We start from the raw sequence: 15578 nt of genomic DNA, 5'->3' as shown, positions 1-15578 counted from the left end.
TAGATCTTTTAACGCGTCTAGAACGCGGGTGAGGACGTTTGTCAAACACTGCCAGCAACGCTCTAAATCGGGCTCTACACATTTACGTCCATTCCCAATATTCGGTCTATCTCCGGTTGTGGCCTTCTTGAGATAAAAAATCTTAACTATCGTCGACTTTTCTGTCCCAATAATCTTATCGACGGTAACTCATCTTATCCGTACACGCTGTCTGTCAATGGGACGATGTATAGCTTACCAGGGATAGAAGTTTGTATGGAAATTTCAACAGTGAACTGGCGATAAGAATGACTTATCGGGTATTGGGATAGCTTCAGATTATTGACCGCTAATTACTGACAGTAGAAGGTAGTAATTTATCTCTATCTGTAGATAGTATATTAGGAACGGCCGTAAGTGAGTGTGATGGTTGACCATGCTCGGCAAAAAAGGACCCTTTATAAATGAATGTATACAGCAAAAATAAGGCTTCTTTCTTAGATATGGAACCAAAAAATAACTCTGTTTAAATAACTCTGTACTTTCTGATAAACAATGTTAAATTAGTTTCATTCATTTCCGTTCAATTACAACAGACAATTCGGATGATCAAGAAAGTGATAATAATTTTCCATTACGAAAGATAACTTTGGCATTGTAAACGGCTTATTAAGCAGAATAATGTACGGAAAATATTTTAAAATTTTATTTGTTCTTGTATTTTGTATTTTTAAAGGTAAGCATAATTTTATTTAAAAGATTAAAATATTTGTTTGAAAAGCATAATAAGTTCGTGGAAAAGTCCCACCTCGCACTCCCCTTGATAATGGACCTTCGAATAGTCCGAAACTAGTCGGTACCAACAGTAATGAATTATGGCTTAAGCCGATTTAAATAAATAAAGATAATCTGGTCTCTCTTCAAGCTGATATTGTAGCACGAACAACACCTCTCCGCAGAATACCAATCTAGTGCTTAAACAATTTTTTTTTTATATATAAAGTGATACCTAATAATATCGAGGTGTTCACAAGTTCTGCGTCAATGCAGTTACTTTTGTATCCAATATTTATGGTTATTCAGTGAAAGTAACGTGTTTAATAACCGTAGCACCCCTTCCACAAGGTTAATTTCAATAAGAATTAATGTCTTTCACCCAAAAAGCACAAATTTAAGCTGCAGATAAATAATATACTTTTTATCGTAATAGATGCATGCTGTGAATTTGAGATTGAAGAAATCGTAGATGATGATAAAATTGTTGGAGGAACAAACGTCAACATCAAGAAACTGCCATACCAAGCATTTATTCGTACATTTAAAGGAAATCGATACTTTCAATGTGGAGGATCTATAATTAGTAAAGAGTATATTTTAACAGCAGCCCATTGCTTATACGGGTAAAATATTTCCCCCAGCTTTAATTAGTCAATCATCGATCAAAATCCTCATGAAGCAGTTATGTGTAAACATTACTGTGTATCGGTCTGATGGGCGCCGTAGCTTGTGAAATTGCTGGGCAAATGAGACTTACCATCTTATGTCTCAAGGTGACGAGTACAATTGTAGTGCCGCTCAGAATTTTTGGGTTTTTCAAGAATCCTGAACGGCACTGCATTGTAATAGGTATCAATTATGATCAGCTAAACACCCTGCTCGTCTCGTCCCTTATTTTCATAAAATAAAAAAAAATACGTACAAAACTCGCGACCAATTGAATATTATTTCAGAAGGCGTAGATTTCTAGTATTTTTTTAAATTAATAGTCTGGTATTACGATATTTTTACGTATTTATTCACCTGATCGACAAATGATTTACTTATTTCACAACTGACTAGTTATTTGTGTCCCGGGTTTTGAATTCTAGTATTTTAGACCCGCTAGTCTTATAATACTCTTGAATATGTATGAAGTATGTTCAACACACTCGTACGGAAATTGGTATTTACAAACATGTCGATGAAAACAGATTTACCAGTGGGAGGCTCCTTTGCACAGGAAGCCGGCTAGATTATGGGTACCACAACGGCGCCTATTTCTGCCGTGAAGCAGTTGTGTAAACATTACTGTGTTTTGGTCGCCATAGTGAAATTACTGGGAAAATGAGACTTAACATCTTGTGTCTCAAGGTGACGATCGCAATTGTAGTGCCGCTCAGAATTTTTGGATTTTTCAAGAATCCTGATCGGCACTGCATTGTTACGAGCAGGGCGCATCAATTACCATCAGCTACGTTCAGCTCGCTCATCTCGTCCAATATTATCATTTAAAAAAAGGTATATTTTTAATTAAGCTCATATAAACTCAGATCTTATATGTTGTATGATACGATTGTAAACTGATTATGACCCTCTCAATCTTTTCTCGATGTAAATGTAATGCCTAATAATTTACTATTTTGTAATTGTAGAATGGACGAGGCTTATGTACGAACAGGTTCAACGGAATACGACGATATAGTAAGTATACAAGAATGTTTTAAATGGAATTCAACAGTGAAAATTTCATAATTAAAGCGTATATTTATTTTTAGAATAATGCTCTAATTCTCGCTAAATCTTTCAAGTCGCACCCGAATTATACTCACACTTCTCATGATAATGATATTGGCGTTGTACAGTTAGCAAGAAAATTAGATCTAAGTGGAAAAAAAGAGAAAATTATTAAGCTGGTGGATGCTGGAACTAAACTTCCTGTAGGTGGTAAATTAACTGTATCTGGATGGGGCGTTACATCTGTGAGTATTGTGACATTTAAATTTTATATAAATTGTTATATTATTATTCTACTTTGAGGTTTAAGGGAAATGAAATTTATTTTATCATAAGTTGGCATTCATATATCTTATAAACATACCAAAAACTAAAAATAAAAAACATAAGAAACTTATTGTGTACCGAAATAACATGAAGAAACACCGTAATCATGTAATTTAATAAAAAAAATTATCGTATCATCGGCGGTCTACTTTTTAGTTTTGTTATAATTGTGCGGCCATATCTTGACAATAGTTCTACAACAAAGTATCAAAACCAATTTTACTTATCTCTGACAATACTTTCAAAAATTTATGTTGAAAAAACCCCTTTTTTATTAAATTTGTTGAAGTAGGCGTTACTTTGCGGAAATCCATAATTATCCAAGTGTTTAGAATTTTCTTAAAGACTGAATTGAGTCTCGTGCCAGATTTTGGCGAGACAATATGTCCTGAGGATGCCTCGTTTAGAGGCGAAACACATGTCGAATTGTATAAAGACGGAATCAACACTAAAGAAAACTCAAAACATTTGGGCTTTTTATGGTTTTAATATTTTATATTTCTATATTTATTATTCAGTGCTGGTATGAACGTTACGCTGTAGAAACAGCCTGCAATACCAATTCTGTATTTGTAGTGGATACGGCTTATGAACGCACCTTGCGTTTTTTACTTTCCGAACTTCGACTTGACTGTAAGAAAGACCAGGAGGTCTACTCTAATTCAACGAAAAACGAAGTTTCGATTGAAGTTTCGGATGTTTCCTACTACGGTTCCATTCGTTTCGAAGTTTCGTCCCGAATGTCATTGCTTGACATTTCGAATTTATAAGACTACTCTAATTCATTTACATTCCAAACGAATATGGAGATGACAGCTGTTTGTTCGGAATTTTAACGTCAATTTGATGTAAACAAAGATGTTTTTCAAGATTGATTTTCGTTTGTGTGTATTTGGTTGCAAATTGGCTTGAAATGGTTTCAAGAATCTTATTAATCGAGGCTGCTCTACGTGAAGAACACCAAGAAGCAATCAATTTAATATTAGTGAAAGTCCCTACTTAAGAGTTTGTAGGAAATTACAGAATATAAGTGGAAGTGATACTTACAGCAATTTTAAAATTTTTAACAAAAAAACAACCGACTTCAAAACAATATATATAATATGCACTAAAAAAGTATAAAATAATTTCGTATTTTTTTACAATCTAATTAAGTAATTTAATCCTAGTTACGATTATTGTCATTTTTGGAGTCGGTGTCATTTTTTTATTTTATGATTTTTAGTGAATTTGAAGTACATTGACTAACAATTTGGCTAAATATGTGTAAATTTACTAATTTTTTCAATGCAGCAATGAACGTAAGCGCTTCGTAATTTGATTACAGACAGTAAGAAATTCTACCACAGATCGCACCCTTACTGTAAGTCGTTAAGGAGTCCCATTGATCATCATATTCGAATACAACAATTATTTGGCCATAACTACGTTATGGTAGATGACTTAAATAACCGGATACCATAAAAAAAATCGGCCGAGTATCGTTAATGCGCTCCTAAGAATTGAAGAGTTCCGTTACTTTGTCATGGATTCCGTAATCAGAACCTAACCTAACTCTCACCAGTTTGAAGTATATCCTTTCCAATAAAAAAATAATCATCGAAATCGGTTGGCGCTTTATTGAGTTATTCGTAAATTTATCATCCACTTTGCTATACGTATGTATACCAAATTTAAGACTTTTATGGTTTTCTCATGGATGCCATTGTCAGATCTGGACCAAATTACAATGGGACCATGGAAGGAATTACAATGGAAGCACCAGCTTTCAAATAAAAAAAGAATTATCAAATTCGGTTCGCCCAGTCGAAAGTTTGGAGGTAACAAACATAAAAAAAAAAACATGCCGAGGAATTGAGAACCTCCTCCTTTTTTGAAGTCGGTTAAAAATTAATGTTGCATAAGTTATGTATCAGGGGTGGTATTAATATTCCTGAGTTCACAGAGGATGAACTCCAATGTGAAAGAAGTAGACAGTTTCCCTTTTAATCAGCTCCATCTTCACGTCAAGCTAGAGCTTGGCCTTCGACCTGCCTGTAGACAGGCAGGTCGAAGGCCATGAACTGCATTAGTACAACTGTTAGAAAGGATAAAGATATTATCTTACTTATTCCTTTCTAACAGAGTGGTATTCCTATCTTTAGTGATATTTTAAAGTAAGTTTCATTTTTGTTATTAATAAAAGAACAAAATTTATTTTCTATTTTATTATAAAGGGAAAACTAACTTACATCTAATTCAGAGTATGTACTCATGCATACAAATCAGAAGGTTCATCATCGTTCCACCAATTTGAAAAGTGTTATCTTTAAAAGGATGGCTATATGTAGATGCAATATTTTATGTGAAAAAAGAAGTATATAACTGATATTTACTTGAAACTTTCTGATATAATGAGTAGGTAACGTGTCTGCGAGGTTTGTTAAAAAGCACTTTAAAAGATCATATACAGACATTTTTGATTGTCATACGTTACTACCCAACGTTGGAATGAAATAGAACTCTTCAAATTAGTTGGATTAATATAATGTTCATTTTAATCGGTCACCTTTCGTTCACGAATATTGTCTATGGTTCCGAACATCGTCGATGTGTCCGAACACAAAATAGAGTAGGGTCACAATCGAAACTTCGTTTAAATTTCGTTCGTTTACGAAGTTTCGTTACGCAGAAAGAGAGTAGACCCCCAGTTACTAAGTTGAATATTATGCGAACTCGCATCAAACTTCCAAGGAATTAGCGACATGGTTTGATGTCATTTCCCCAATATTGAGCGATTTAAATCAAATCAGCAAAATAGAAAGCTTAAAAAATGGGTGCCTGGTGCTTTGACTGATAAGAGAGAAACATCCACCATGATGGAAGTTACAGAAATGGGGATTTTGGAGGGAATTATAACGTGTGATGAAAAAGTGAAGTGGATCGCAACGGCTGACTCCAGGTCAAACGCCGAAACAATGCTTTAAGAGTAGCTTATCTACAAAAAAATTCTGGTGACTATTTATTGGCCAATTTATGGTGTATTTAATACAGCTTTCTTAACTCTGGTCATGCAATAACAGCAGATGTCTATTGTAGCCACCATATAGTTCATCGATCTGAAATCAGCTGGAATAAACAGAGATAAAAATAGTTTATTTATTTATTTAGATAGTTACACCAACAACACATCATTATACAATTAAAATTTAACAAGTACACAAGGGATAGTACAATACGACATGTCTTCACAGGTGTATACAACATTTACAATAGTGCGTAAAGAATAACAAAGTTGAACAATTAAACATAACAAAATTAAAGAAATGAACAGTTAAACAAAAATGATGATAAAAAATGACTTGAATACATTTCATTTATTTATATATAGTTATATTACATTTATAATTTCAAAACATTACCTTCTGTATTATAATGTAAATATGCACATATGCATATACCTAGGTAACACGGAAAATGTTTAGATAATGAAAAACGGCTTTTTGTAGAAAGTTGCCATTATTTTTATTGTTTTTCGAAGTAATCTCCGTTCCTCTCTACACATCGTCGCATTCGATGGAACCACTGAGAAAAGCAGTGGGCCCATTCTTCCTTAGGGGTCTCTTCTATGGCATTTTCGTATGCTTTCACCGCATCTTCAGGGCTCGTAAAGCGAATACCTCCAAAGTTATCTTTATTTCATGGGAATAAATAAAAGTCGCAGGGCGCCAGGTCAGGACTCATTATCTCGACACCTGCCATAGTCAAATAACAAAAGCAGTCCGTTTTGCGGAGTTCGCTGAAGAGCAGATCGAAGATCGCAGCAATATATCCAGCTTTCATCACCTGTGACGATGTCAAATACAGGATTTGAGTCACCGTCGTTGAACTTATCTAACATTTGGCGACACCAGTGCATGCGAAGGTGTTTCTCGTCGTCGGTTAAAGTATGGGGAATCCATCTGGTACAAAGCTTCCTGACGCCTAAATGTTAACTTATTATTGTCATTTTTGGAGTCGGTGTCATTTTTTTATTTTATGATTTTTAGTGAATTTGAAGTACATTGACTAACAATTTGGCTAAATATGTGTAAATTTACTAATTTTTTCAATGCAGCAATGAACGTAAGCGCTTCGTAATTTGATTACAGACAGTAAGAAATTCTACCACAGATCGCACCCTTACTGTAAGTCGTTAAGGAGTCCCATTGATCATCATATTCGAATACAACAATTATTTGGCCAATACTACGTTATGGTAGATGACTTAAATAACCGGATACCATAAAAAAAATCGGCCGAGTATCGTTAATGCGCTCCTAAGAATTGAAGAGTTCCGTTACTTTGTCATGGATTCCGTAATCAGAACCTAACCTAACTCTCACCAGTTTGAAGTATATCCTTTCCAATAAAAAAATAATCATCGAAATCGGTTGGCGCTTTATTGAGTTATTCGTAAATTTATCATCCACTTTGCTATACGTATGTATACCAAATTTAAGACTTTTATGGTTTTCTCATGGATGCCATTGTCAGATCTGGACCAAATTACAATGGGACCATGGAAGGAATTACAATGGAAGCACCAGCTTTCAAATAAAAAAAGAATTATCAAATTCGGTTCGCCCAGTCGAAAGTTTGGAGGTAACAAACATAAAAAAAAAACATGCCGAGGAATTGAGAACCTCCTCCTTTTTTGAAGTCGGTTAAAAATTAATGTTACATAAGTTATGTATCAGGGGTGGTATTAATATTCCTGAGTTCACAGAGGATGAACTCCAATGTGAAAGAAGTAGACAGTTTCCCTTTTAATCAGCTCCATCTTCACGTCAAGCTAGAGCTTGGCCTTCGACCTGCCTGTAGACAGGCAGGTCGAAGGCCATGAACTGCATTAGTACAACTGTTAGAAAGGATAAAGATATTATCTTACTTATTCCTTTCTAACAGAGTGGTATTCCTATCTTTAGTGATATTTTAAAGTAAGTTTCATTTTTGTTATTAATAAAAGAACAAAATTTATTTTCTATTTTATTATAAAGGGAAAACTAACTTACATCTAATTCAGAGTATGTACTCATGCATACAAATCAGAAGGTTCATCATCGTTCCACCAATTTGAAAAGTGTTATCTTTAAAAGGATGGCTATATGTAGATGCAATATTTTATGTGAAAAAAGAAGTATATAACTGATATTTACTTGAAACTTTCTGATATAATGAGTAGGTAACGTGTCTGCGAGGTTTGTTAAAAAGCACTTTAAAAGATCATATACAGACATTTTTGATTGTCATACGTTACTACCCAACGTTGGAATGAAATAGAACTCTTCAAATTAGTTGGATTAATATAATGTTCATTTTAATCGGTCACCTTTCGTTCACGAATATTGTCTATGGTTCCGAACATCGTCGATGTGTCCGAACACAAAATAGAGTAGGGTCACAATCGAAACTTCGTTTAAATTTCGTTCGTTTACGAAGTTTCGTTACGCAGAAAGAGAGTAGACCCCCAGTTACTAAGTTGAATATTATGCGAACTCGCATCACACTTCCAAGGAATTAGCGATATGGTTTGATGTCATTTCCCCAATATTGAGCGATTTAAATCAAATCAGCAAAATAGAAAGCTTAAAAAATGGGTGCCTGGTGCTTTGACTGATAAGAGAGAAACATCCACCATGATGGAAGTTACAGAAATGGGGATTTTGGAGGGAATTATAACGTGTGATGAAAAAGTGAAGTGGATCGCAACGGCTGACTCCAGGTCAAACGCCGAAACAATGCTTTAAGAGTAGCTTATCTACAAAAAAATTCTGGTGACTATTTATTGGCCAATTTATGGTGTATTTAATACAGCTTTCTTAACTCTGGTCATGCAATAACAGCAGATGTCTATTGTAGCCACCATATAGTTCATCGATCTGAAATCAGCTGGAATAAACAGAGATAAAAATAGTTTATTTATTTATTTAGATAGTTACACCAACAACACATCATTATACAATTAAAATTTAACAAGTACACAAGGGATAGTACAATACGACATGTCTTCACAGGTGTATACAACATTTACAATAGTGCGTAAAGAATAACAAAGTTGAACAATTAAACATAACAAAATTAAAGAAATGAACAGTTAAACAAAAATGATGATAAAAAATGACTTGAATACATTTCATTTATTTATATATAGTTATATTACATTTATAATTTCAAAACATTACCTTCTGTATTATAATGTAAATATGCACATATGCATATACCTAGGTAACACGGAAAATGTTTAGATAATGAAAAACGGCTTTTTGTAGAAAGTTGCCATTATTTTTATTGTTTTTCGAAGTAATCTCCGTTCCTCTCTACACATCGTCGCATTCGATGGAACCACTGAGAAAAGCAGTGGGCCCATTCTTCCTTAGGGGTCTCTTCTATGGCATTTTCGTATGCTTTCGCCGCATCTTCAGGGCTCGTAAAGCGAATACCTCCAAAGTTATCTTTATTTCATGGGAATAAATAAAAGTCGCAGGGCGCCAGGTCAGGACTCATTATCTCGACACCTGCCATAGTCAAATAACAAAAGCAGTCCGTTTTGCGGAGTTCGCTGAAGAGCAGATCGAAGATCGCAGCAATATATCCAGCTTTCATCACCTGTGACGATGTCAAATACAGGATTTGAGTCACCGTCGTTGAACTTATCTAACATTTGGCGACACCAGTGCATGCGAAGGTGTTTCTCGTCGTCGGTTAAAGTATGGGGAATCCATCTGGTACAAAGCTTCCTGACGCCTAAATGTTCGTGTAATATTTTTTTAACTTGACTCATACTAATGCCTAGGCTTGCCCGTATCTGCTGATAGGTCACTCTCTTATCTTCCTCTATCATGCGTCGCACAACGAAAGTCATAATTAATCATAAACCAAAAATTTTCTTGCGTTAGGTTAATTTTCACGTGTAATATGAGTTATAGATTTGCCGCCAATTCACAAAAACACATGACAAATGTATACAATATACTACATTAGGTTACCAAAGAGTTCTTAAATTGAAATTCAAAAAAGTTTTCATTAGTAATGTTTCTTACTGGCCAGTTCTACACATTTTCAGTGTTACCCACGTAGCAAAAATCAGTTCTTTTATTTTCGTTTCTTTCTTTCACAACTCAATTTTATTTATATGTAATCAAAATGTATAAATTCAAACAACAAAAATAAAACTAAGGCCTCTTTTAAGTGGACGGGGATAGACTAAATATAAATTATTATATATCCAATTGCAAATGATTGTCAGTGGAATTTGTTTAAATTTTGCAGGAAGATGGAAGAGTTAGTAGGCACTTGAAAGATGTTCAAATTCAAATAGTCTCTGACGCTGACTGTCGCAAAATGTATAAAGAAGAGTTTACAGAAAATATGTTTTGTGCGGGAGTCCCGGAGGGCGGAAAGGATGCTTGTCAGGTATTTAACTCGCACATTCACTGACAGTTGCAAAGGAACTAGTAAAAAAAAATACCAATTATTTGTTTAAAGAAATGTTTCATTTACAATTTCAAAATTTCTTCAATCATAAATATCTGCCTCTTTATTTGCACTACAAGCTTTTAGAGATTTTTTTTCAATTCTTTTACTTTTCTATCCTAATCAGTAGTTCTTTAAAAATGTTCTATTAGGTATGTATTAGGAATTTCTAAGTTACAAACCGGTCTACTTGACTCGGGACCTGAGTCGAGAAGGGACCATTCTCCCTCTCCGCAATCCCCATCCCGCCTTAGTCCTGTTAGTAGCGTTAGCAACTTAGTACACTGAACACCAGTAGATTATTATTCATTATTATACTTCTAAGCTCGTTTTCTAACATGTCATTCTCGCTTCTGAACATACTTAATAATAATTACAAAATATTATTTAGTTATATGGAATACATAAAAATAAAAAAGTTCATTACTATTGCAGTTAAGAAGATGAACTATTAAATTTTATGGACATAAGCAATTGGGATATTTTTAAATTAATTTGTTAATTTTGTAACATTGACTTTACGCCCGGTATTCCAATAACATAAAAAGTATTAACATTAGAAAAAATAGTTTTTAACAAAAGTTAAAATGAATGGATTTATTTTTCTAAACAATCTATGGAAATGCATGGATGCATTTTTATTTATACAATACTTTTAAAGTTCGGCCGAGATAGAAAAAGCGGTTCATTAAATGGGCCATAAATCGTAAGCAGCGGGTTTTACAAAAAAGTTTACAGGAAGTAAACGACAGGAAATTTTATTTTCTACAATAATGGTTTTCCTAACATTTGCACTTTGAGCATAGTTTCCAATATATCAGCCAAAAATATTTTTTCACGAGCTCCACCTGGATCATCATTTTATGATTTTATGCTAAGTAAGTACCCTTAGGGTACCTTACAAAAAAAATATATCGAAAATGTAGTGAGAGGTTGAATTCTATTTTTACGGGCCTACTTGAATTAAACTGCTTTTGTTGAGTTTTTCATGCTGACCGTACTTCCTAGAACTGTCATCCGATCCAGGTCCCGACTTAGGTTGACCGGGTAAGTAGTTATCCTTGAGCGCAATTAACATGTTAGGTAAAACTTATCCTGGATATTAATCTAAATAATGCTTATCATAAAAATGCATCATCATCGGATATGATCAGAATTTGAAAATTTTAATTTATCAACATGTAGTAAGTAAATATCAATAATCAACATCGGTTTGGCTGAAAACTTTGTAGGATAGCATGTAATCATTCTAAGAATTTTAATTTTCCTCAAATTTTTATCAATTTTGGGGTCCTTAAGTTAAAATCATACATTTTTTTATTGTAAATAGAACAATACCGACTTATTGTGAAACTATCGACTTATTCTGCTCAAAGCAGTATTTTTATTAATTATTATTTTCAGGGTGACTCAGGAGGTCCTGGTGTCTTAACAGACAACGGGATACAAGTTGGAGTAGTTTCCTATGGAAGAGGATGCGGTCGAGCTGGTACACCTGGAGTATTTGCTAACCTGGCCAGCAAAGCGATGAGGGAGTGGATTAAGGATGCAACTGGAGTTTAAAAAGAAAGTCCATTGAAAATATACGACACCGTATCATACCCTGATTATTAAAAATAATATATAAAAATATAAGAATGATATGCAAACTAGAATGACCAACACCACGTATTAAAATCAATAATTGTAAATAAGAAAGTATTTTCTATGTATTAGACTTAGCGAGAATGTTTTTTGATTCTAAAAACCCTCGTATGTTTCTTTGAGACACGCAAAATATGGATCCAAAAACATACCAGCTGATCAAGAATTCCACAGCTAAGGATTATCATATATTATGAATACTTCGACGGCTATTTGTTTTAATATAGTTTTTATAATTTAATAAAACAATCACATTAAATTGAAATCTCAATAAAACTTAATGTAAGCTTCACACAACCCCACTCATATCCACTATATACCAGGCAGACACATTTCATTATTTTCCCCTACTGTACTGTATAAATAAAATTTATTCATCTAATCTCTATCAGAAAAGTAACAAGTTTTTACATCGATATTGGCCAAGTATTTAAAGTCCTCCGTCATGTACAGCGTTGTCTATTGTCGGGAGTAATTGATGAATACTTTCGGACTACTACTACTTACTTAGTTGTACGTAGATTTTAAGATTTTTAGATCAACGGTTCACACCAGTGGGAGTTCTGTCCTGTTTGCACAGGATGCCGGCTAGGTGGTCACAGTGGCACCTTTTTCTGAAGTATAATATTTTTACAGGGCGCCGTTGCTACTGATTTAGTAATTATATATTTGTTCTTATTTTCTTTAATTATATTTTTAAGGATTACATCTAAAATTGTTTTCACAAAACCACAATAATTCAGCTCCATTTTGGTGTGATTTATTATAGCTGCGTTGTACAATCGTCACATAGAAAGACGAATGAATGGACAGACTTTGTAAAAGTATAATTAAGAGTTCTTCGTTTTATTGGGAACTAAAATACACTATTAAAACTCCCTCGAATGCTTGGAAAGACAAGTGATCAGGGGGCGAGCTAGTCAGCAAGTTGGTCTTCTTATCGTCGGAAAAAATATTACAAGAGAAATGATAAGCCTTTATGAATAAAATGCAAATACGTTTAGAACGATTCAAATTCAATACACGCTCTTGTAAAATATGAAGGCATTATTCAGTTGCAATATTCACATCCATCTTCTTAGGTTCGCTGTTTGGTTCAACACACTACACTTAAATGGCGTTATAACGTACACAAATGTATTTTCAAATACCTAGCTCCCACGTAGTAAGAAATCAATTTACTTAGTGCGGATAGTTGCATGCTCTTATATTTACATGATCCTTTTGCAGAGATCTTTTTTATAGGTTATGTTATAACCTCATTATTATATTTTTTTTTAAAAAAAAGGGACGAGACGAGCAGGACGTTCAGCTGATGATAATTGATACGCCATGCCATGCAGTGCCGCTCAGAATTCTTGAGAAACCCAAAAATTCTGAGCGGCACTACAATTGCACTCGTCACCTTGAGACATAACATGTTAAGTATTATTTGCCCAGTAATATCACTAGCTACGGCGCCCTTCAGACCGAAACACAATAATGCTTACACATTACTGCTTCACGGCAGAAATAGGCGACGTTGTTGTAATCATAACCTAGCCGGCATCTTGTCTTGACTGATTTAGTTTACATAAAATGTCTTATTGTCCACCTACCTACCTAATCAGGGGTGTGCATATGATTTAAGGAATTAGGCAGTGCCTAGCTTTTTTTATGAAAATAAGGGACAATGATGGAAATTGATACGCCTTGCCCATTACAATGCAGTGCCGCTCATGCCGTCGGCTTCTTGAAAAACCCAAAAAAACTCATTTGCCCAGTAATTTCACTAGATACGGCGCACTTCAGACTGAAACACGGTAGTGTTTACATATTACTGCTTCACGGTAGTAATAGATTCCGTTGTGGTACCCATAAGCTAGCCGGCATCCATTGAAAAGGAGCCTCCCACTGGTTATAAGCCACTGGTTATAAGCCAGTTTAATCTGGTTCCGTTACTTTTAACCAAACTTGAACTATTGAACTCTAACTATTAAATGAGCTCATAAAGGACACTGCCGGAAAATGGGCTATATTGCTCACTATCATGCGTCCGAAACAGGTATACATGCAAAATTTTCTTTTAAATTATAATTTCGCATATATTTGTTTTAAATCAGATACGAACAGGCGTTTAAAACTTATATAAACAGAAAGTAATGTATCGTTTCGAAACAAGCGGAACTGCCATATTAGCCTATACCAAAGCTACCAGTTAAAACATCTTTTTAACTGGTAGCTTTGGTATGGCAATTAGATCTGCACTTCGTGTTTCTTCAACTTATTTTCATAGCTGTTTATTGAAAAGCAAAATATGCTTCGCCGAACATTTTAAGTGTGACAAACAGCAGCAAACAAGGCCACAGAGTACTTACACTACAGACACAACAGACTTTTATGTTGTATGAACTTTTAACACGTAGCTAATTTTGAAGAAAATATAAAATATACCATCTATATCGTTAAAAAATCCTACGTGGCTTAAAACCTATTCATTTAACATTATTATAATACTATAATATTTTCCATAAAACCATGGACTCATAACACTAATAATCATTGACACGATTCTACTAGGTTACCCGTCGCCATCGTTGAAACTATGGTAAACCAAAATTGTAATTAGAAACCCTGGTTGAAATGTCATTATGACAAAACCTGTCAAAATATTTTATCGATGATTTGGTTAAGACGTAACAATAGCCCAATTTTCATAATTTCAAGGATCGGCATTGTCCTTTTTTCCTGAATACCTTAGTACGGTATACCTTTTATACTAGATACCTACGGTAAGCAATCTTTACATATTCCAAAGATCAACTACGACTAGTTAGATCTACAGTACCTAACTTGCTATGCAAAGCCAATGCACGACCCTGTACCTACTAGCACTTTACCGACTGTTCAATTTATATGGGGTCCGTCATAATGGCTTACATTGATACTTATCCATGATAATGAAAAAGCTAAGAAACCTCAACTCTACAGTATTTCAAATCCAATATTAATAAGAATGTTGCTTGAATATAATTAAACTACAAAACATTATAACCGAATGAGCAATAATCCTTTAAATGTATTATAACATGTACTTGGGTTAAACATATTAAAAGATAGAAATTAATTAATAGAAAATTATTTAAATAATGAGTTTTTTCAGGTAAATCATTAAATTGTAATCAATGATTGCTTTATTTTATATATTTGCACAGGATGGAAGACAGATAACGTAACATCCTGCGTAACATTGTTCACTGCTATCAACTGGCAACCAATAGGTAGAAGTATTTTCGCATGTAGTATGTATAATGTAAAATAATATATTATGAGCTTCCTTGTGCGGTATTACGATTCCTGGGACGCTGTGATACGATATATTGATACCTTCAAAAAAAGCGCGTACACTTGTCTGAAGAGCCGGTGTTGCAAGAGAATGTGGGCGGCGGTAATCACTTAACATCGGGTGTTCCGTACGTACGTTTGCCCTATCTTCCATTAAAAAAAACAAAATCTTGTAATATAATCTCTTTAGCTTTCCTATGTGTATGTCATATACAATGTTTCGATGACATTAAATTCAAATTTACATAATAATTTTTATTCAAATTAGGATAAAAATTACTTATTGGGATCTCCTGGGACGCCTCTCGGTATGGGGG

The 15578-nt window shown here is 34.1% G+C and overlaps 1 protein-coding gene across 3 annotated transcripts in view; it reads left to right on the top strand.

Moving 5' to 3' along the window:
• Positions 1 to 565: 565 nt before the first annotated feature.
• Positions 566 to 15578, top strand: part of LOC126967870 (trypsin alpha-3-like) — a 60060-nt gene continuing 45047 nt past the window's right edge. The window contains exons 1-6 of one of the 3 annotated variants that reach the window (XR_007730090.1): positions 566 to 715; positions 1190 to 1379; positions 2391 to 2439; positions 2514 to 2717; positions 10090 to 10233; positions 11698 to 11913. Coding sequence is in view for 1 of the 3 variants with exons in the window: in XM_050812561.1 (XP_050668518.1) it covers positions 661 to 715; positions 1190 to 1379; positions 2391 to 2439; positions 2514 to 2717; positions 10090 to 10233; positions 11698 to 11856 (801 nt within the window). In the remaining 2 variants the exon portion in view is untranslated. Of the gene's footprint in view, positions 716 to 1189; positions 1380 to 2390; positions 2440 to 2513; positions 2718 to 10089; positions 10234 to 11697; positions 12197 to 15578 lie in introns of those variants that run through there. The other 2 variants (XR_007730089.1, XM_050812561.1) reach the window with 2 other exon arrangements.

The sequence above is a fragment of the Leptidea sinapis genome, chromosome 14 (assembly GCF_905404315.1).
Source record: "Leptidea sinapis chromosome 14, ilLepSina1.1, whole genome shotgun sequence".
NCBI classification, from domain to species: Eukaryota; Metazoa; Arthropoda; class Insecta; order Lepidoptera; family Pieridae; genus Leptidea; species Leptidea sinapis.
Note: the sequence above shows the minus strand (reverse complement) of the source record. Positions and strands in the feature narration are given on the sequence as shown.